We start from the raw sequence: 22,806 nt of genomic DNA, 5'->3' as shown, positions 1-22,806 counted from the left end.
GGAACATGATCTAATTGAAGAAGGAGTGCAAGCCGAGAAGGAGTATCTTCATGTTATTAACGAGAACTCTGCTGCTACGGTATTAATCTTTCATCCCCTTTTGGTTTTTTACTACCAACATCAAATTTCTAGTTGTAGTTTTACTATTTTAAGTTTTCAAAATTTACTTGCAACTATGAGAATTTTATCCTGGAATGTCCAGGGGTATGGTAACAAGAACACTAGAGCCCATCTTAAGGATTTAGTGAGAACTAATGACCCTACAATTATTTTCCTCTCTGAGACTAAATCCCATTACAAAAAAATGGAGAAGCTAATTAAACCTCTTAATTATCCTAACCATTTTATTGTTAACACAGTTGGCATTGCAGGTGGCCTTTGCATCCTTTGTAAAGATGGTATCAATTTGAAAATTATTAGCTCTACTTTTAATGTGGTTAACTGTGAGTTTTTTTATTGATGCTAGATCTAAAATCCTAATGTCATGCATGTATGGTGCCTTGCTAAATGGTAACAGGGATAATCAATGGGACTTTGTTAAGTCTTTGAGTGAGAATGTATGTTTACCATGGATTCTCATTGGAGATTTAAATTTCGTTATTAGTAATGATGAAAAAGAAGGAGGTATACCCCCATACTCAAACTACTCTAGATATTGCTAAAATTTTTGTTGATGATCTAGGACTTCAGAGTATTAATTTCTCAGGTAATCCCTTTACTTGGTCAAACAAAAGGCATGGTGATGAACTCATTCAGGAAAGACTAGATAGGGTGCTTGGTAATGATATTTGGTTTAATCTGTTTAATGACTGCCATGTTTACCATTTAGATCCTATAGCTAGTTATCACAGCCCCATTGTGTTAACTAGCTCTAGAGACTCTAATCCTGTTAAGAGACTGATAAAATTCAACAGATGTTGGTTCAGAGACCCTAAGTGTAAAGATCTTATTAGTGATAACTGGAATGTTAGTACTAATGGTTCTGAAGCCTATAGACACAAGAACAATTTAAAACATGTTAAGTTTGTTTTAAAAGACTGGAATATTCACACTTTTGGCCATATTCAAACTAATATCAGCAGGATTAATAACCAACTAGAGTCTCTCCATTCTCAAGGGATAGTGGACACTATGGACAGTAGGACCATTAGTCTTAAAGGTGAGTTGAAACATTGGCATAACATAGAAGAGGACTATTGGAAACAAAGAGCTAAGGATGACATCATAAATCTAGATGATAGGAATACTAGGTATTTCCATAATAGAGCTAGTTACAGGAAGAGAAGGACACAAATTTAAGCTATACAAGACTCAACAGGCATTTGGATTACTGATAGGGAAGGAATAACTTCAAACCTAATGCATCATTTCTCTAAAATGGCTAGAACTAGTAATCCTCCTAGAGATAGGAATATTTTTGAGCATATTAACCCTTGTACTTTTACAGATGATAATTTGGCTTTGCTTAAAATGCCTACTCATGAAGAAATTAAGGATGTTGTCTTTAACATGAAACCTTGGACCTCTCCTGGTCCAGATGGTTTCCCTCCTGGGTTTTATCAACAAATGTGGCATGTTATAGGAAACGACACAGTTAAAATGGTTAAGGCCTTTTTCATAGTAAGTTCATTCTTAAAGAAAACAACCATAATTTTATCTCTTTAATTCCTAAGATAGATTGTCCTAAAACTGCTGCAGATTTTAGACCTATAAGTTTATGTAATGCATCTTATAAGATCATTTATAAACTGTTGTCTAATAGGCTAAAGCCCCTTTTGAATAAGATTATCAGTCCTTTTCAAATTTCTTTTGTGCAAAATAGGCTTATGACAGATAACATTGTAATTGCTCATGAACTAGTAGACACTTTAAAGAAACATAAATCTAAGAAAAGGCTTATTAGCTATTAAACTTTACATGAGCAAAGCTTTTGATAGGATAAAATGGACTTTCCTAGAAGACTGCTTGAAATGTCATGGGTTTGATGATGGTTTTTGTAAGATGATAATGCAATGTGTTAATATTGTGTCCACTTCTGTCCTTCTAAATGGTGCACCAGGTACCCAGTTTAAACCCACTAGAGGTTTGAGACAAGGAGACCCCTTGTCTCCTTATCTCTTCATTCTTTGTATGGATGTTTTCTCCAAAGCTTTGATGCATGCTGAAAATAATAATCTTATTAAGTGTGTTAAGGTTACACCTGCTAGACCTTCTGTTTCTCATCTATTTTTTGCAGATGACCTGTTGATTTTCACTAAGGCTAATCCTAAGGAGGTAAGAAATCTCAACACTATCATTGAGCAATTTAGTAGAATATTTGGCTAAGCTATCAATTATGATAAATCTGGACTTGCTTTTAGTCCAGAAACTTGTAACCAGGATTAAAATACTATCACTAATATTCTTAATATTAGAAAGATGGGATTACAAGAAAAATACCTAGGAGTTCCTTTATTGCTGCAAAGGAACAAGTCTGAAAGTTTCTCAGGTATGTTTGACAAATTCGGTGGTAGATTAGGAATATGGATAGCTAAACACATAAACCAGCCTGCTAGGACTGTTCTTACACAAACTGTTTTAGGATCAATAGCTACTCATCAGATGAGTGTTTTTCCTATGCCTAAGAAACTTACTGATAGGATGGATGATATGCAAAGAAGATTCTGGTGGGGTAAGAACAACAATACTAGAGGGCTATTTTTTAAGAATTGGTCTACTGTTGCTAACTCTAAATGCAGAGGTGGTCTCAACATCAGACAAACTGCTATTTTTAATCAAGCTCTCTTAGCAAAACTAGCTTGGTGGATGCTCCAGGATCCTACTGCTCTTTGGATCCAAATTTTAATGCATAAATACTTTCCTAACTGTTTTCCTCTTTCTGATGAAGTTAGTGAAAATGGTAGTTGGATTTGGAGAGGTATCTGCAAAGGTTTGAAAATTGTTAAACAACATCATTGTTGGGAACTAGATGATGAAAAAGATATCAATATTTGGAAGGACAAGTGGATTCATGGGTGTCAGAATCTAGTCCCTTCTACTAATTGGTCTTCTAATATGGTTCATGTTTCTCAACTTATAGATCAAGATACTAAATCTTGGAATTTAAGTATGCTTAACACTCTTTTTCCAGCTGAAACAGTAAATCAAATATGTAGGATTAGAATTCCTATGTTAGGGAAAGATAGAATTAGGTGGAAAAAAACTAGAAATGGACAGTTCACGGTTAAATCTGCTTTTAACACTCTTTTGGATGAGGCCTCAGCTAGTAACACTAGTAGTAAAACTAGCTTTTCATGGAAAAGATTATGGAGCATGAAACTGCCTCCTAAAGTTCTACACTTACTTTAGAGAATTCTACAGGATTGTTTATCCACTAGAGATAAAATAGTGAGGAATGTTCACAATATAGATGACATTTGTCCTCTTTGTGGTAGAGAAAAAGAAAATGTTGAGCATCTGTTGTCCAGAGAATTTGGTTTGCTATGGATGCTACTGTCCTTTTTAGTGTAGGGAATAAGAATTTGGTTTATTGGCTTACTGATATGTTTGTCTCTAATAATTTTTATGTTGATTCTGTGCAGGTGAAAATTAGATTTATAAGTTGCGTTCTGTGGAATGTATGGAAACTCAGATGCTCCATAATCTTTGACAGCATGCAATTTAGACTTGTTGAATTCATTCATTATGTGAATTGTTTTGTCTCTGACATAGAGAGAAATATTTGTCATGTACAGGAACCCAGTGCTAGTACACTTTCAAACCTGAAGTGGACTGTACCTTCACATAATGCTGTTAAAGTGAACTTTGATGTATCTTTTGTAAGTAAGGATCTACCTATTGGAACGAGACTAATTGTTCGCAATTCTGCAAGGGCATTCCTTGGAGCAAAGGGGACTTCAGATACAACAATAGATGAGGAACAAGGGGAAGCGATTTCGGCACTGGAAGCGATCAAATGGGCAGCTGGGAGGACTATTTCTGATCTGCATCTGGAAGGGGATAACAAGAATGTAGTGGATGCTATCAATGGAAGAACTGGAGGGATTAAATGGACAACAAACAGTGCTATTCTTGAATGTTTGAATTTATTTAGAGTTTTTAATAATTGGAAATGCTCTCATGTTAAAAGAGAAGCAAATAGTGTATCCGATGATATTGTAAAATATGCAAGAATCAACACAAACACTGAATGGAATTTTTCTCCTCCAGATTTTATCTTAGGCAAACTGGAGATAGACAATGTAATCATCTAAATCCATAAATAAATTCTTTTTCCTATCAAAAAAATAAAAATAAACAAACGTTCTGGTTTAAAGGTGATAGTTAGGCTGAACATTGAAGAACTCCTCTGTGTCCTCCTAATCAAAACTATTCTATTTTTATGGCGTATTTTATCTAGAAGAATTTGTGATCTTCTCTGTGTCCTTTGTGTTTGTATCTAGAAGAATTAGTGATCTTGGTGTTTGTATCTGTTGGATTACAGCTTTGAGAGCTAAGCTTGGTCGCCTTTGTTTGAAGAAGCCAATGAAGCTCTAGCCAATTAGTCTGATGAACATAATTAATTTATGCTTGAGACGAGATCTGCATGATCATGTCCTTGCGTTGCTGTATGCATATGCGAAATTTTTGTATAAGAAAAATTGAAGAACCTTATGCTTACTGGTTAGTGTATATCTAATGATATCTTTTTCATAATTAAATGCTATTTTGTACTATCAACATTGTTGTCATGTCAAAATTGACAATACTACCGATAACAATAATATTTGGACTTCTGATTTTGTTAATTTGCCAAACTTGCTTATTTTCTTTTCAACTTAAAAGTTAGTCTTTTGCCAAATTAACTTTTTTACTTTTCTACTTCTCGGAAGTAACTTCTAGAAGTTCAGAAGCAGACACACTCCTGCTTTTGGTATCCAAACACGCTATGAAGGTACGGATAAAACAATCACGGCAAAGATGCAAACTCTTCGTCGTCAAGACTGTTAATGCAATTAGAGCTTATGGTAAAGAAATTTCTGACCGGAAAATCGTGGAAAATGTATTACGTTCTCTTCCTCACAGATATGATCATGTTGTTGCTGCTATTGAAGAATAAAAAGATTTATCGAAATATATTTTTAGTGATCTTATGAGTTCTCTTCAAGCACATGAACAAAGATTAAACAGGTTGGAGGATGGAGAATTTGACAAAAAAGCACTTTGGGCAAAGAAAGGTGAGTTATGTTCAATTTGTAAAAGAACTAACCATACTACTGAAAAGCGTTGCTTCAAAGATAGTAAGAAAAAAACAGTGCAATGTTATCACTGTAAGAGATTCGGCCACATCGAAAAATATTGTCGTGATAAACCAAAAGAGGAGAATGCAAATTTCTGCATGGGAGCCATTGATAATGAAGAGGTAATCTTATTGTAAAGATAAAATTATGATGATTATGAATTATGATGTTTGATGTATGATGATGATGAGAAGATGATTAATGAAGTGATGATGATATGAAGATGATGGTATTATGATGATGACGATGATGAGAAGATGATGAATGAAGTGAAGATGATGGCATTATGATGATGATGGAGATTTGAATGTGTCATCACGTTTTAAATAAGTTAGCAGATACTTTGTTAGTCGTTTGATTGATCTGTTCTTTAAGTTTAGTTAGAATTAGTCCTATTATTTAGGTCTTGTTAACGTGTTTTTGATTTAGTATTTCGAACGTGGAAAGCGGATCACTGGATCCTAATATGTAGGAATTATGGTAGTCGTGGTTAATGAAATTTGTGCTTGTAATGCCTATTTAAAGCTTTTATTACTTAATGAAAAATTTATCCGAGTTAGCAAAAAGATCTTTCTTTATCTTCTCAATATTTTTCATATCTTTTTGTTTCCATATCTGATTCAAAATTTACACGAACATGGTAGCAAAGCCACGAAGCATCTGCTTTCAGGGAATCATAAAAACAGCGCCTAAGAGACATGCAGCCATAAGAAGAGGAAATCTCAAGTGAAAGAAGACATTAACCATACCTCGGCTTTTTTCTTCGTTGCATAGTGACGAAAGTACTCAGCAGCATAGGTTTCAACAAAAAAGCTTATCTTTTCCCTTTGTAAACTTTGTACGAAGAGACTAAATGCAAAAAACAAAAAATCTCAGTAAGGAATAATAATATAATATGGATTAGGCAGGCAAATGCAAAGTTTTTTTTATAGGTAAATAATTTGGTGCTGGCGAGTTCTGAATTCGAACTCTAATATCATCACCCAATGACTTTACACTACAATAACGTCGGGCGCAAATACAAAGTTGGTATTGAAGTTTGTTACCTGTAAGAGTTTATAGTCATCAAGGACTTCTTGTGCACTTTTATATCCTCCTTTATATGTCTTCCGAATCACATCAGAGATATACTGTCCATAAACTTTTTCCTAGTTTCAAATTGTATCCACTCCTTTAAAGCGTTACTATCAGAATCAGTAAGCCCATGAAGATCCGTTTTGCTTATTTCCACGATGTGGCATGTGTTTCTTCCTTGTGTTTCGGTCATCGTTTTTTTCGGGAATTTTAACAAAATGCCACACTTTGGATTTCCGATTTAATAATGTGTCATCGTTTTTTCTAAATATATAAAATGCCACAACTGTAATAAATTCCGTTAAGACCCAACGAAATTAGTCAATCTCGTTGGAACCGGTCAATATCTCAGCAGAAGAGATTAAAAATGGTTGAAATTACTTTTATATCCTTACAACTATAACTAAAGCTTTGCGCCTACTTCTTCTTGAAATGAAAAAATCTCTTCCACTGTATTGGGTTCTTAACAATCCCTACCATTCTTAAGATGATTTGAAATCGTGTTGCATTCTTGCGTTCGGTGTAAGTTCTTCTATACAAATCCACACCAACCAAAACCTAATTTTTAAGGTAAGGTTGGGGAAGTGGTGGTGGTTCTCATGGAGACTGGGTGGTGGCAAGGTAGTTAATCTCGGATTCCAGTTTATCTCGGTCCCGAGCGAGACATCGGTACAACGTTGTCTTGGGGAGATTCCGTTTTCAAATTTCGGTGTAATTTCGGTTCCAACTTTTATAATAATAAGTGTTTGTTGCCAGGTTCAATTTCATGGGGATGGAACGTTAATTCCAATCCTAGTTTGAGTCAGACTAGAAGATTGAGGGAGTATTGACCCACTTAAAAGAAACATAGTATTAGTAAATCTGGTTGTTCACCTTCCTCATCATCAACACCAAATGATAATTTTAGGTTAAGAAATTCAAACACAACAACAAGCAATAATACTAGTGAGTGAATTAATCTGTTTAATTTTTGTACTTGAGATTAATCCACTCAATTTTAAATATATATATATATATTCCGGCCAAAATTCCGACCGAAAAACGCGTTTCCGGCCGAAATTTTCGCAAAGATTTGGTCCGGCCGAAATTAACAAAATCTTGTCTTCTTGGACCGAAATCCGGAATTTCGCCAAAATTTCGGCCGAGATGGACGAAATCGACTACATAGGGTGGTGGTGATTATGAAGAGGATGTAGGTGGAGATTGAGACGATGCTGATGGATGGATGATGAGATTCAATTATGTCTTCTTCTACAGACGGGGAAACAAAAAAAGCTTGTTTGTAATTGACAGTGAAATTGAGATTTAAATAGTGCAATCGAATTTTTTTTTGTTGGATTTTGTGAATGAATGGTGGAATCGATTTTTTTTGTTGGATTTTGTGAATGAATGGAATTGGATTGAAGTGTATTTAGACTCCTGATACTGGTAGAATAAATGGGTTATCCTTAAATTCGAATTTGCAGGTGAAGAAAGTTATAAAACGTGTTGATTTATGAATTCAAATTTCGTGCACATCAGCTGTTTGTGAAAATTCCGTAACTTATTCTGCAATATCAGGTCCTGAGCTTGCCATTTCGAAACACCATCGTAAATGTAAGTTCTCTAATATTTCTCATTTTCTTATTACACCCTTTGCTTGCTAGATCTTCTTTACGTGAATAAACCTTATTAAACACGGATTTCCTTTTTTGAGCTAGGGGCCCGCAAGGTCTCTAAACCCACTAAGGGAATTTCGTCACTCGAATCAGCAATACCTCATCAATCCACGCTCACTGAACGACGCTCTATCATACTGGATCTTCATTGTTCGCATGTGACATCGTAGGAGCAAATTGAGAATTCCGGTAATATCTCATACGGGACAGAACTATCCGCCTCTAAGCAGGGGACTGATGGTGGATCTTTGACAAAGTCTAAAACTGTAAAAATCATGATTTTGCATATTTCTGACCTAGCTTCAGACGAGTACGTGAAATTTATATTTTAGAATTTAGACGTGAAACCTCATGTCATGATAATCTCTGACCGAGTGTATAGCCTCTCAGAGCATACATAAATGTGCAAGCATTAAAGATTATCAGCTGAGCTTTCAATATTTCACATGTTTCATCAATACTAAACAGTTTCAGTATTCACCTCTGCATAGAATCGAAAATGATTGGACGGCTCCTAGACAAATTGTCCGCTAGTATAGAACAATAACATCTTCAAGATGTAGCAAAGTCCAACGACTGTAGAGAATAAACATAAACATAATTCTCCTAGAGATATTTCCTGCTAGTATAGAGCCATCAATTAATCAATTCTAGTGCAATTTCTAAAAAAAAATCAATTTTCATCATAATATCTCGTTACTTCAATTCACGGTTTTTCTCTTCTGCATTCCATGGATTAGTGAAAGATATTCACTTTTCAGGCATATGGACCGCCCAATGAGTAAGCTCCGAGTGAACTTTAGAGGACATCAAAACATTGGTTTACACATATAAATAGGTTGATAACAATTTATATTACGAAGACCTCTCATGTTCTGATTGAGATTGGGACATATAAATACAATCTGTATCCTAGTCTGAAAAAATGGTCAAAGAGACTGTACTTGTAGACCAAAGAATCATCTTGGTAGGGTGTAAACACAAGTTCTAGTTAGTTAGGAGGAACATTGCAATTGGGTTCTGGTTGTCCTGTTCTTTTGCCACTCTTACATTTCATATCAGAAAATTTCAAAGTACATTCTTATTGTTTCTCCGGTATCACGCACTAACAGCTCCTGCATCTTGACCATTTGCTTTAATTGCATCATATTTGTTGAACAACTTCGTTTTCAATTTGTTTTGCATGTGCAGCTCCACGGTCATTTTTCTCGCTCTCATCATTCCGAACCAAAGGAAGTGAATCAAAGTCCAGAATAACCAAAGGAATCTTACAATTCTTACTAGCCGGACCATTCAATATGTCTAGTAGAAACAAAAGATCAGCAAACAAAAACAACAAGAAAAAAAAGGAAGAAAATGTTCGAAATATATGTCGTCTGCGGCGAGTTTATGCACTGTAAAAGTTTTCCCATTTGTCTCCTTGTGAATTGTACTGTAAAAGTTTATGCACCTAGCTACTTATATACCATAGTTTGTTTCATGACTTGGAATTTTGTTCAAGGCTCTGAACATTTCTTGAGATTTTCGGCCCCAACTGGGAGCTGATGCGGCATAAGCCATTAGGCGAACCAAAAATCATAAAGAACACAGATATAAATCGCAAGAAAAATCTCAATTAATTTTATCCGAGACGAAACAAGATTCAATCTAGTCTTTCAAATCCTAAACAAAGAACTAGCTACTGAAAAAGAAAAAAAGAATGCGAAAATCTTAGGAAGCTAAAGAAATCCATGATGAACAATGGATGCTGCAAGAAACAGAAATGTGCGCTAACGAATCGCGGCTAACACTCAACTTCCTTCCTCACTTTCTGTCCATTTGCATCAACGTCGCGATCCATATAATTCTTCCAAAACCAATGTTGCTTCCAAACTCTCTCAACCATATCTTCAATCGGAACACCTTTAGTCTCTGGTAGTAAAAATATCACAAATAATCCCATGGCAACAATCCAGGCAGCAAAAAAGAAAAACACAAAGGCGTGCATATGGCACAGCATTGACAAGAACGCTTGAGCTATGATGAAAGTGCAGAGCATGTTTGCGCTGACAGCAAACGCGAAACCGGTAGTTCTGATTTCCAGTGGAAAAGTTTCACTTGGAATCAACCAACCTAATGGTCCCCAAGACCATGCAAAGCTCATGACATATAAACAAACGAGAATAACCACGCCAATTGCTTCTCTATGACCTAATGTTCCAGTTATCTTGAGACGCACTGCGAGGATTATCCCTACTACAACCTGCACATTACGTAAAATGTCAGAGCAAATCAGTTTTATTGTGCTTTTTTCTTCAGGAGGTTCTGGCTTTAAGGTTTACGTACCTGTGTAAGGAACATCTGGCAACAAGCTTCAAGAAGCAAAGCTCTTCTTCCAAATTTATCAACAGTTTTGATTGAAACTAAGGTACTAAAGACATTTACAAATCCTATGATCACGGATGATATCAACGCCGCGTTGGCCCCAAAACCGACAGTTTGAAACAAGACTGGGGCATAGAACATGATGGCATTGATTCCTGTAAATTGCTGGAACACTTGCATCATTATACCAATGACTAGAGGAGGTCTACTCGATGGTCGCATAAGTTTTGAGAATGAACTCTGGGTTTCTTGAGATAAGCGGCTAGCAGTTAATATCGACTGATACTCCTCCTCAACGTTTTGTGTTCGTCGTATCTTCTGAAGAGTTAATTTTCCTTTTTCTACATGACCACGTTCGATCAAACTTGTAGGTGTTTCGGGGATAACAAATGAACCAACCAGGAGCATGAAAGCAGGAACTCCGGCTAAACCCAAAGCTAGTCTCCAGCCCCATGGATGCTTCTCAGCTGCAACATAGTTTATAACGTTGGCAATAAGTATTCCAGTAGTAACGAACAGCTGGAAAAGAATGTTCACTGCTCCTCGGATCTTGATGGGCGCAATTTCAGATAAGAACAGCGGAACAGCCTACACATTATACACGAGTCATTTGTTCTGTAATACAATCAGTCACTGAGAAAACGAAGCAAATTAGCAGCACAATAGCTAGAGAGGAAGTGAATTAGCATTACCTCATTACCAAATCCAACACCAACACCAAGCAAAATCCTTCCTAAGATGAGCATGACAAGACCATTTGCTGCAGCATTCAAGGTAACTCCTAGCAAGTAGAATATGGAAGCGACTAACATAGTCATCTTGCGGCCATATTTACTGCAAACTTTAGACCCAATAAAGCTGGCACATAGTGCAGCAAGGTACAACGATGAAGTGAACAACTGAACATACGGATCAGCGTATTTGCAGTAGTTGTTTTCTTTTGCATGTTTTTTCTTAGCGTATACACCAGGAAAGAACATAATCAAGAAGTCATCCATCGATGTCACTCCACCTACAACAATATACATAAACCATGCATTCGTGATCAAAAATACGAACCCGTAACCCTAAACAATATAAAACACGCAATTGTCCAACAGTTTGAGATCTCACTCGATGTGAATCCTCCTATATGCAATAACAAACCCAAAAAACATAAAAGTTGAGAAAGAACATCTCTATAATGGCGAACGAATCTAACAGTTTAAAAACGCAAGCTCATTGTGCACTCGAATTTGCAATAACCCAAGACATCAAAAAAAACAGAAAAAGAGAGAATTAAGAGTGATTGATTATATACCTGAAATACCAATGTCATAACCGAACATAAGACCACCAATAGCAGCAATCAACCAGCACAAAACCACAAAAGGCTTTGAGTAAAATTCATTCTCAGTGCCTCCCATTTTTTCTATTGCAAAACCTCCTGTTCGTTTGCTATACAAACTCTCACTAATAATCAAAACTAATCTATCTAAATCTAATCCCTTGTTTAATCTTGTAAACAAGTTTAAAGTTTAGGATCAGATATCTAAGTTTAATGAGGATTACTAGATAGAAGTAAGTTTACATAACTGAGTAGAGAGGATTTCGACCCATATATATACATACGGAAAAATATCTTGTTTTTCACTTTTTTGGATATTTTCAGCAACAAAAATGGTGGAATTAGTAAACCTAGCTAATTAGTTTCCTAACGTGTAGGTAAGCCGCAACAAATTTTTGTTAAACTCTAACGAGTTAGAGTCAAATGATAGTGTGACTGGGCAATTTCTTGAGCCTGATTAGCAGGGGTGGATTTATTCTCTCCTGAATTATCTCTTAATTTTGGATCATAATAACAACGTTACTAATTTACTGCCGTTTTTATTCAAAAATTATTAACAGAGTCTGAACTCCCTTTTTAGGGTTTTGTGTTTTGTTAATTAACCAGGCCGGTCCTTATCTGAGTTTCAAATGTACCGAGTAAAGTAACTCGGTTAAAGGCACTCGTAGTTCTCTTCTCCTCCTCCACACTTAAAAAACCAAAACCCTAACTCTGATTCCTTCTTCTTCCCAAATCAGATTTTTTTTTTAACCATTACACTCAATAATCCTAGATATCCCACTTATAGTAAAATACTGAAGAAAGGGTTCTGAAAAAGTTTCCAGCTTGATCTTCATTTCATCTTCACTGAGGTAAAATCACCTGTGAGCCATTACTGAGATGTATTTGTCTTCCTTGATAACAAATTATAAACATTTCTTCCTCATTGAATATGACCCATTCTGGAAATACTTGTCTTCATTTCCTTCTCAATCGATCCTGGATTCAACCCTATCGGCTCACATTTGAATCTATTAGAGAGATATGATGGATGATTATGCGTTTCATTGTCTGATTCTTTATGAAATTTTTACTAGAGCGATCCAATTTTGACTTCTATGGTAAGTTTAAGAAGTTATTGCTTATTAATTTGTGTATTTTTCTGAAAATTAGGGCTTTTGTATTATGTAATTCAATGTTGGAAAGGATGTGTTTTTTGCGATTTTTTGTGTGTTTAGAGGTTTGGGTCTGGTTTGATTTTGTAATTTAGTTTGTTGTTGGATGAATTTTTGCTGTTCTTATCTAGGCGCCAGTTGTGGTGGTGGTGTGGGTGGAGTGGTGGGGACTTGGGTGTATTTTATGGAAGTGAATGGTTATGTGTGTTTACTTTTGCAGTGTCGAATTGAGTTGCATGTGTTAATTTACGATGGTGGCAATGGTTGTTGTAGAGGAAAATGATGAGCAGCAGGGGAGTGGGAGTTCGGGTGCGAAAGATGGTGTAAAAGCTTGTTTGCTGCAAAGGAGATTGCAGACCTTGTTGTTTACAAACTTGTCCTGGTAAAGATACTTTATGCACATTTGCGTTTTTGCTACATTTACGTTTTTCTAGTGAGATAAGTAACTTTTCAATGACACCGCACATTTTGGGTCTTATATATTGTTTTCTTAGTAACGAGTCTAGTGATTTGACAGGAATTTCGACCAATGTTGAAGTGAAAGTGCAAAAGTTGCAGGCGCTTGAGGTGAGCCACTGAAGTTATTCAATCAATTTGCATATTTATCCCAACTTTGCTGCTTTAACATACTCTACTAATTGTCACCTTTAGCAGTGAAACCTTTGGATCCTCACCGTTTTTGTTTCACATTGAACATCGAGGCATTACATGACATGAAAATTGGAAATAAAGGAAATACAAGAGAGATTTTCATATGGACCTTAGTGGGTGAACTTTTCCTTTACATGTTGTGTGCCAAACGTTTTCTTGTCTTGGTTCTGCAGCCTTTTTCTTCCCTTCCCATGACATGGTTAAGATGATTATCTCCTTTAGAAAATGTGACTGTTTCATTGTAAAATACTTAATAACATCCAGCCGATTAGCACTCTAGGCCTCTATCTAAGATACTAATTGCATCTTGTCATGGTGGTCAAATTTCTTATCATGGTAATAGCTGATTTAGACATGTCCAGCATGATTTTAGGTGGTCAAATAAGAAGGGCTGATGTTCAAGGATTTCTCTCTTTGAGTGACCTCCAACATGCTCCATGTTGTATCCTACTATATGCCACATTATATTGAATCCCCAAACATTGTTTCCTTCATCCCCTTTCTTTTTTCCTTGAAGTTCAAAACTCTTACGGGTGTCTTGAACAACAAAAAGGATCCAGGTATTACTTTACCTCATGTGGTGCTTCTGTTATTGTCAGAATATTGTACACAGTTTTCTTTTCATTGGGAAATATTATACTGCCTCCTTTCTGCAGAACTGGTACTATCACTTTCTCATTTTAGACTATTTTTAGGCTAAAATGAAAAAGTGATAGTAACACTTTTACAGAAACAGAGGTAGTATCAAAAGAAGTAAATCTCAGCACACTAGGATTTTAGTCTGCCCCTGCCTTACAATTTAGAGTCTGGGCCACTCATGGGGGATGAGGTTTTTGAAACGTTTAGATTCCATAACATCATAAGCCTTCACCATAAAACAGGATTGTCATTCCAAATATGTTTCTACCCAGTGCACAAATAGAATGGTTGTACTGGTAAGTCAATGTTGAATACTTGTGTTTTTGTTGGGGTTTCTTCGGTCATATTCTTTTTGCAGTTATTAACTTTTCCATTGCCTATGTGTTTGCATATACCATGATTGTAAAAGCATTTATATGATGAAATATTGCTGAATGGCTGGAATCATGCTCTCTAACCTAAAAGTTATTGAGGAAGAGAGGCTCCGGTTATGAGTTGGATGACTTGATCATTCATCTTCTCATGTAAAAGTGTATGCTGGTGTATTGCAAGCTGCAGCTTATGATGATAAGCCTCTAATTGACTGTCTTCGCAGGAAACTGTCCTGTCAGTATCACCTGGAGTGAGTGACAGTGCCCAGGCCCCAGGGCGAGAAGTGTTGAAAAATCTCTGGATATTCTTTATCTGCTTCTGCCACTTGCAGCAGCTTGATGCAAGACTTCTCTAAGCTAAAAGGCGAATTTCGCTTTGATAATTTTTTAGTAAAAATACTTCATGAAACTTGTTGGGCAACTTTTGGGCGAAGAGGGCAGCACCCTAGAGAAAATTTTATGCCTCTTATGGTACGTGCAATCAGTCATCATTCGAATGAAATTCATTTATATGTCTATACTCCCGACTGTCAACTAAATTGGTCGAGCAAGAGTACTGGTTAAACCCAGTCATCTGTTGGTGCTGTGCCAAAACTGGCAATACTCAATTAAAACTTCGCAATTGCTTGAAGCTGAACGTGGTGTACTTGATTGACTTGATAAAGGCCCTTTCTTTTCTTAGACCACAATTTCTGATTAATCAAGTCCAGCACTAACAGTTCAGCGTCTCTTTTTCTAATGTAACCTTTGTTTCTTTAGTGAATTAGGTGTGAATGGTAAATCCCTTATGTTTGTGGTAAATTTGGTAGTACTTTTTGTCTCCTGGAAATAAAGGATGGTAAAAATAAGATGTTATATCCATCATGCTTAAGAAAATTGTGTTCATTGGCACAAAAATGATTTTCTGTACTAATCTGTTTACTTGTTTATATGGCAGAAATTGCACCCTGGTAGCATAGGTGTGGATGCAAAGCCGGTCACAAAGACCCTTGACGTTTGTGTTTCTCAGCCAGTCACAGAGCATTATAACGGGGTCAAAGATTTGAAAGCTATATTGGCACCTAGATCAACAAAGCCGGTAAGATGCAGACCTTTGATTGATTTTTTTTTTCTTTTAAAGTGAATGTGATATTGAGGTCTGCTTACGCAGTCCTGTCATCCTCCATTAGTTTAAGTTTCTTGATGACTTCTCCTGAAAACTGATACCCACTACACTCTGTTAGATGTCTTGGCACGATCCCAGGCACCAGTGTCATGCTTCTCACACTAGCCTCTTCCGTTGTTCTATTAATATATCAACCATGCTGTTGGCGTGTTGCACTTGCTCAATTATGTTTTTAATATTTATGTCTTAATTATATGAATCTTTAAGGCGCTGTTGAGGGTTGAACCATTTAAAATCTAAGATTTATCAATCAATCACGCTTTCTAGTGATATCAGTAACTATTCAATGACACTGTGAATTTTGGGTCTTATATATTGTTGTCTTGGTAATGAGTCTAGTGACCCCGTATTTCACAGGAAAAAAAAACGTATTTCACAGGATTTTCGACCAACGCTGAAGTGAAAGTGCAAATGTTGAAGGGCCCGCTTGAGGTGAGCCACTGAAGTTATTATATTAATTTGCATATTTATCCAAGTTTGTTTAACTTGGGTTTATGGCATGCATTTTTGCTTCATTTGAATTCTAAGGTCACACGTTTTACTAGTTGTCAACTTTAGCAGTGAAACCTTTGAGTTGATAAAGGAAATACAAGAGAGACTTTCATATGGATCTTAGTGGATGGACTTTTCCTTTATATGTAGGGCCTGAGCACTGCACATTGCAATTACTATTAGTCGATGTGTGCCAAACGTTTTCTTGTCTTGGTTCTGCAGCCTTTTTCTTCCCTTCCCTCGACATGGTTGAGACAATTATCTCCTTTAGAAAATGTGACTGTTTCATTGTAAAATACCTAATAACATGGAGCTATTTAGCACTCTAGACCTCTATGTAATAATATGCACAGCTTGTCATGGTGGTCAAATTTCTTATCATGGTAATAGCTGATTTAGACATGTCGAGCATGATTTTAGGTGGGCAGTTTATGAATTAAGGGCTGATATTCAAGGATTTCTCTCTTAGAGTGACTTCCAACATGCTCCATGTTATATCCCACTGTATGCCGCATAATAGTGAACCCCGCAAACTTTGTTTCTTTCATCCCCTTTCTTTTTTCCTTGAAGTTCATAACTCTGATGCTTCTGTTATTGTCAGAATGTTGTAAGCATTTTTCTTTTCATTGGAAATATTATCCTCCCACCGTTTCTGCAGAAGTGGTACTATCGCTTTTTCATTTTAGACTAAAAATAGTCTAAAATGAAAAAGTGATAGTAACACTTTTTCAGAAACAGAGGTGGGATCAAAAGAAGTAAAATATCTGCAAGTAGGATTTTAGTCTGCCTCTGCCTTACAATTTAGAGTTTGGGCCACTCATGGGGGATGAGGTTTTTGAAATGTTTAGATTCCATAACATCATAAGCCTTTACCATGAAACAGAACAGGCTTTTAATCCTAAATATGCTTCTGCACTAATAGTGTGGTCGTACTAGTAAGTGAAAGTTGATTACTTGCGTTTTGGTTGGGTTTTCTTCGATTTTATTCTTTTTGCAGTTATTTACTTTCCTACTGCCCATGCATTTGCAAATACCATGATTCTAGAAGTTTTTATATGATAAGATATTCCTGAATGGCTGGAGTCATGCTCTCTAACCTAAAAGTTATTGACGAAGAGAGGCCTCGCTTATCAAGTGGATCTCTTGATCATTCATCTTCTCACTTAAAAGTGTATGGTGGTGTACTGGCAGCGTATCAGTTGGTGCCGTGGGAAAACATTTTACCAAAAGTTGGGATACTTTTGGGAACATTACCCTACTTTATTGTCCATGATTTTTCGATTAGTCCCAGCAAAATCGCCAGTCTTGAAAATTAATAAGACGTAGTAAGTCTAAACAAAATGAAACCAAAACCTAAGTCACAATCTGTAGTGATTTTTTTACAGTCTACTGTGATTTTAGATTGTAAAAATACCACTATTCTATTACAGTCATGTTCCTCGAATTTAGATTTTTTCAGCTGATTTATGAATGTGCACCATTTGGGTCCGTGGAAATGCACAATTTTTCGTATCATTTCCTTTTGCATGATTTAACTACTACTACTGTTGTTTTAGGTAAGCTACACCTCCCCTCTCTTCATCTTTCTCTCTAAACATAAATCACTTCTTTTTTTTCTTCCAATTATGGTGTCTTGTTTTAGTTTGATGCGCTCCTTTTTACTCCCATGTTTATACTTTAATTGTAATTTTCTTGCTCTTGTTTTGATGGTTGTTTTTTCTTCATCTTAAATCATGCATGCAGGGTAACAAATTAAAACAAATGAGCTGTAGATTGGAAATGGACGGCAAAATGATATCTCCTCCTATAGGTACATGTCAATAATTCACAGTGGTTATGGAGAATCTGATCCAATCTTCTATGAGTGTAAACCGTATATAGCTACTAACCTTTCCTTCTCAGTAGTGGGCAGTGGTCCATCTCCCTAGCTATTAAACTTTTGCGTCATTTTGCATAGTGCAATACGAACTCTAGGGCCAAGAGGTACCTCGCAATGAATCCATAGCCATCAACGTAGCTTTCATATAAGTAAGCAAAGGACAAAGAGCTTTATTTCTGATTACGTTCGTACGTCCACTGCACTAATGGGTACATTTGTATTTATTCATGTGAAATGCTCCTTTGGAAAGATGAAGTGTATAGTGGAAATAAGAAATTGATTCTATACGGACAGCTGCCGGAATCGAATTTGAATGCGGCATATATCTATCTGCAGGATATATAACATTGTTCTTAACCTTTAAATTGCTTGCTTTTGCACAATGAAATACGAACTCTGGGGTCACTTAGAGAGGATAATTAACCATTTGAATTCTAGAGTTTGTGTCTTTTTAGCCAATGCACCATATACCAATAATCATGCATGCATGCATTTTATCATTTGTCGAATTTAAGCAGTGCTGGTGATGCATCAAATCATGTTCCCAATTTAGTCAGTGGTTAACTGATACTAGTAGCAGTAGTACTGGTACTAGAGCTAAGTTCGTCACAAGTAGGTGATGAATCTATCGGGGATTCCTCTTGTTTTTAATAAATTGAAAAGACCACTAGTAAGCTCTTATGATCGATATCATTAGTGATGTGTACGGAAGTCTCATAATAAGTAAGTCGTCTCCTTACGTATTTACATTTTGCCTCATGGTCTTATGCTAGCCTTTTTTCCTATAAAAGGCCCTTAACTTTAAATGAGAGCTTAACTTATGAAAAACAGATTGCATTAGTAATAAAGAAATGTTATATAAATAAAGAAGATGCCAGTAATAAGTTGATAGAGCAGCTTGGAAAGGCATCATGCATGGCTTCCTATAAAACAAAAACAAAAAAGATACACCGTGCAAAGAGATAGGGGGGTTAGGTGCATTTTTACAGTTGATGGTAGACAGAAACTCTAGTTTCGTTGCAGTAAAATGGGGGTTAGGTGCATTTTTACAGTTGATGGTAGTGAGAAACTCTAATTTTATTGCAGTAAAAAAGTGCGCATCAGTGAAAATGATGCCTAAAATTCTGTTCTGTTGTAGTATTGTGGAGATGCGGGGAAGAGATAGGGGTTAGGTGCATTTTTACAGTTGATGGTAGACAGAAACGACGAACATCAGAGCACCATTGTGGTACGTACGTTCGAATACACAAGTCGTCATATCATGTCTCTTTGCACGATCTAACTACTATTGTATTAGGTAAGTCATGACCTTGTGAATGGATAGCAAGATGGTATCTCCTCTCAGTAGCTAAGAATTCACAATCGTCTGCATATTTGGACTTTCATTAAAGCTACACGCGCGGATGTATCTTTGTTCTAAAAGACATGATGATATCCAAGATTTCATCCCGATTAGCAAATCGGAGTACAGCCAATTTTATTTGAAGTGGTTTATACGCAAGTAACTATTTTATAGTACTTGTATATTCTAAAAATCTGCGGTAGTACACCCAAAACTCATCCGAAAGACTTGGAGCATTTCCAATGGTAACTTGGTGTGCATCTATTGTGGAAGTTGTTTTTTCTAATGTAAAGACCAAATTTTCCTTAATTTGAGGAGATAGAAAGAAAAACATCTCCAACCATAGAGGATAGCTTTGAGGATGTCTACATAATTACCAGACACATCATCTTTACTTTCTCCCTTCACATTCCCATTGGAGATGTTTTTTTTGCTTAAATTCTTAAAAATCCTATGTAACCTTATATTTAAGATATTTTGAATGTTTCATTGGAGATGCTCTTAAATATATAATAACTTATTTATTCAAAGTTTTCATTACCACACAAAGCATCGGAAGAAGAATGACACTGAGGTCCGTTGTTGCATGTGTAATTGTGTATCCGGTGGACATATCCGTTGATAACTTGATAAATCTGAGCATATATATATATATATACATCATTGGAGTTGTACTTGTTTTTATTATTAATTTGATTGAAAATTCGGTATTGTACATATCTTGCATGAATCCGAGTTTATTTTTCCTTGTTTGCTTAATGAAAAGGAGGAAGTTTGAATTATAGAAACAATCTAACGTTTAAGATAACAATCTAGCTAATGACCGATAATAAAAATTGAAAGAGAAAAGTGTGTATAGTAAAATTTGATAAATGGGGGCACGATGAAGTCTGTGTTCTTGCAAATACTTTAGCTGGTTATTTATATCTTCGTCTAACCCTTCAAAGAGCCAATTCCATTTCTCATGATCTGCTAAATCTAACTAGTAATTTTTCTCTCTGCTAAATGTGTCCGAATGTTTTCTTTTTGTAATTTTAATTAATATTTTATCGTCTGTTAATTTGCTATCGTCTCAAGCTATTAACCTTTTTCACAGTGCAATACGAACTCTAGGACCAAGAGGTACTCCACAATATATCAATGTAGCTTTCGTTTAAGTAATCAAAGTACAAAGAGCTTTATTCCAATGCACTAATATTTAGTAAGAAAAAGTTGATTTACAATTACATAAATTGGTGAACCAATAACTCAATGCAGATTGACGATGGAATAAGATTCAATTCGCGCCTTCTCACTTGAATTTGCGCCTTCTCATCCAGTACATCCATTAGCGCGCGCGTTTGTTTTTTTAACAGTTCTCTCTATGAGAGACAGAAACTCAAATTTCTCTGCACTAGTACCGCCGAATTACTGAGCTACATTTTTTCACTGCAGTAGTACCAACAGTTATTGAGTCTTTCGTTCAATATATATCTGTTTTTGCTTATTAAAATAAAACGGAAAAAAATGTTGAGTTGATGTAACTAATTACGATATACTTTCTCGCATACCAGCTGAGCCTGCCAGTCAATGCAAGCGAGTACAAAAACTTGGCATAATTTCTTCGATCACATTAAGGAAGGCATGATATTTGCCATCGGGTCATAATGATGCGAAAACATGCATTATTAATTTTGCTAGAAACAATAACCTCTGGTTTGGCTGAAGACAGTTCAGATAATAATGTAAAAATTGCGTCGGTGAAAGTAAATGCAGCGGAGGAAGAAAACTAATGTAAAAGATGGACGGCATCACTATCTTAGGATGGAGTGTTGATTTCCACACATTTCACAAACTAATGTTGTTCACAAAGAAGGTTGGAGTACCTAACCTGCGGGGCAGTGGTCCACCTTTCTACTAACCTTTTGCACTGCTTTCGCACATACAACAATATATACGAAATCTGGCTCCATGAACCTGACCCATGAGGCAATTCTAAACCGCTGCAATGAACAACTCATGCATGTTCATCAACGTGGATTCCATAAGCTAAGGCCAAAGAGTACTTTGTTGTGATTACGTACGGATGGATCAATCAGCTTTATTTGCAATGCCCCTTTCGAAAGATGAAGCACAATACAATAGTTAGTTTTTTCTTCTGTTTAACATTGCAATTAAACAAATATTAGATTATGTTAGGAATCCTCTGGCCTAACTAATCTTCTTGAAAACTGGCTTGCAAGGTTAGGATTGTCCAAGATTTATTAAGCGCGAGACCTAGGATGTCCTAGGCGATGTGGTACTATTTAACACCCCTCCTCAACGATTAGGGATACACAGACAGAGTGGCACGGAAGCCACGAACACACACTGGCGGGGATACGGAGTGGTACGGAAACCACGAATGCTCACTGACAGGGATACAGAGTGGTACGGAAACCTCGGACACACGGAAGCCACGAACACACACTGGCGGGGATACGGAGTGGTACGGAAACCACGAATGCTCACTGACGGAGATACAGAGTGGTACGGAAACCACGGACACACGGGTAGCGTTGAGAGGGGCATACCTCTGATACCATGTTAGGAATCCTCGGACCTAACTAACCTCGAAAACCGGCTTGCAAGGTTAGGATTTCCCAAGACTTATTAAGCGCGAGACCTAGGATGCCCTAGGCGATGTGGTACTATTTAACAGATTAAACCCAACATACCTTGAAATGAACTCGAAGATCCGAACCCCCAAGCTAGCCATGCAAATAACTTAACATGAGAAACACCACAATCAGTAACCAAATCCATCAAAATACAACAACGTTGTTGGAAGTTAAACCAAGATATGGTGTTTTGGTTCTAGAGAGTTCTAGAAGAGTTCTATTTAGAGTTTGTTTTATGTTAGGAAAGTGTGCTTTATTTAGGGTTTGTTTTTATTAGGAAATTGCTTTGAGTGATCGTCAAGTTTGTGAGACTATAAGTAGGCTATTGAGCCATAAGAATTGTACATCGAATTTGATTATCAATGTAATCGTTTTATTACTTCCGCGTGTGCTCTCCTCTTTCTTGCTCGATCCTACATTTGGTATCAAAGCAAGGTGAGAGCGAAGGAGAGGAGAAGAGAAGATAAAGTTCAAAAAAATTCATAAGTTTTTTGGTGGTAGAGTATTGTTTTTCGTCAAAAGAGAAGTTGTTGCGCAAAGTTGCGATGAGTTAAAAGATTTAAACAATTCTTTTGTGTTACGAGTAAAAAAAAAGTATTTTGATTTGGGTTAAGTCGGGCCGTAAAAAGTAGTGGAGATATTGAATGATTTCTTTGGTTCTGTGTGTTTTCAAGTGGTTGTTGCGACGATTGGTGTCCGTGTCATAAGCTGCGAAAGATTAGTGCTTTGTTTTGGAAGTTGAGATAAATAAAGAAGTTTGAATATGACATGG

General features: G+C 36.3%; 2 protein-coding genes across 2 annotated transcripts; one reads left to right on the top strand and one right to left on the bottom strand.

Annotated features, from left to right (window-relative positions):
• Positions 1–9,640: 9,640 nt before the first annotated feature.
• Positions 9,641–11,926, bottom strand: LOC113328386 (sugar transport protein 8-like). Its single transcript, XM_026575503.1, has 4 exons — positions 11,676–11,926; positions 11,068–11,387; positions 10,337–10,963; positions 9,641–10,253 (listed from the first exon to the last, which is right to left on the bottom strand). Exons 1-4 carry the CDS (start codon positions 11,779–11,781, stop codon positions 9,795–9,797), a joined length of 1,512 nt encoding a protein of 503 aa, XP_026431288.1. The 5' UTR covers positions 11,782–11,926; the 3' UTR covers positions 9,641–9,794.
• Positions 11,927–13,128: 1,202 nt separating this feature from the next.
• On the top strand, positions 13,129–18,406 carry LOC113327750. Its single transcript, XM_026574878.1, has 6 exons — positions 13,129–13,238; positions 13,374–13,423; positions 14,742–14,988; positions 15,455–15,595; positions 16,040–16,114; positions 17,918–18,406. Exons 3-6 carry the CDS (start codon positions 14,857–14,859, stop codon positions 17,996–17,998), a joined length of 429 nt encoding a protein of 142 aa, XP_026430663.1. The 5' UTR covers positions 13,129–13,238; positions 13,374–13,423; positions 14,742–14,856; the 3' UTR covers positions 17,999–18,406.
• Positions 18,407–22,806: the final 4,400 nt, after the last annotated feature.

Source organism: Papaver somniferum, unplaced genomic scaffold, assembly GCF_003573695.1.
Source record: "Papaver somniferum cultivar HN1 unplaced genomic scaffold, ASM357369v1 unplaced-scaffold_107, whole genome shotgun sequence".
Classification (NCBI taxonomy): domain Eukaryota; kingdom Viridiplantae; phylum Streptophyta; class Magnoliopsida; order Ranunculales; family Papaveraceae; genus Papaver; species Papaver somniferum.
The sequence above is the reverse complement of the archived record's forward strand: the minus strand, read 5'-3'. Positions and strand labels throughout refer to the sequence as shown.

Coding starts and splice junctions, on each gene's coding strand:
- LOC113328386 (XM_026575503.1), bottom strand. CDS start 11,781: ATGGGAGGCACTGAGAATGAATTTTACTCAAAGCCTTTTGTGGTTTTG. Junction 11,388..11,675: donor TTATGACATTGGTATTTCAG/GTATATAATCAA, acceptor ATATTGTTGTAG/GTGGAGTGACATCGATGGAT. Junction 10,964..11,067: donor GTGTTGGATTTGGTAATGAG/GTAATGCTAATT, acceptor TATAATGTGTAG/GCTGTTCCGCTGTTCTTATC.
- LOC113327750 (XM_026574878.1), top strand. CDS start 14,857: ATGCAAGACTTCTCTAAGCTAAAAGGCGAATTTCGCTTTGATAATTTT. Junction 14,989..15,454: donor AAAATTTTATGCCTCTTATG/GTACGTGCAATC, acceptor TTTATATGGCAG/AAATTGCACCCTGGTAGCAT. Junction 15,596..16,039: donor CACCTAGATCAACAAAGCCG/GTAAGATGCAGA, acceptor CGTATTTCACAG/GAAAAAAAAACGTATTTCAC.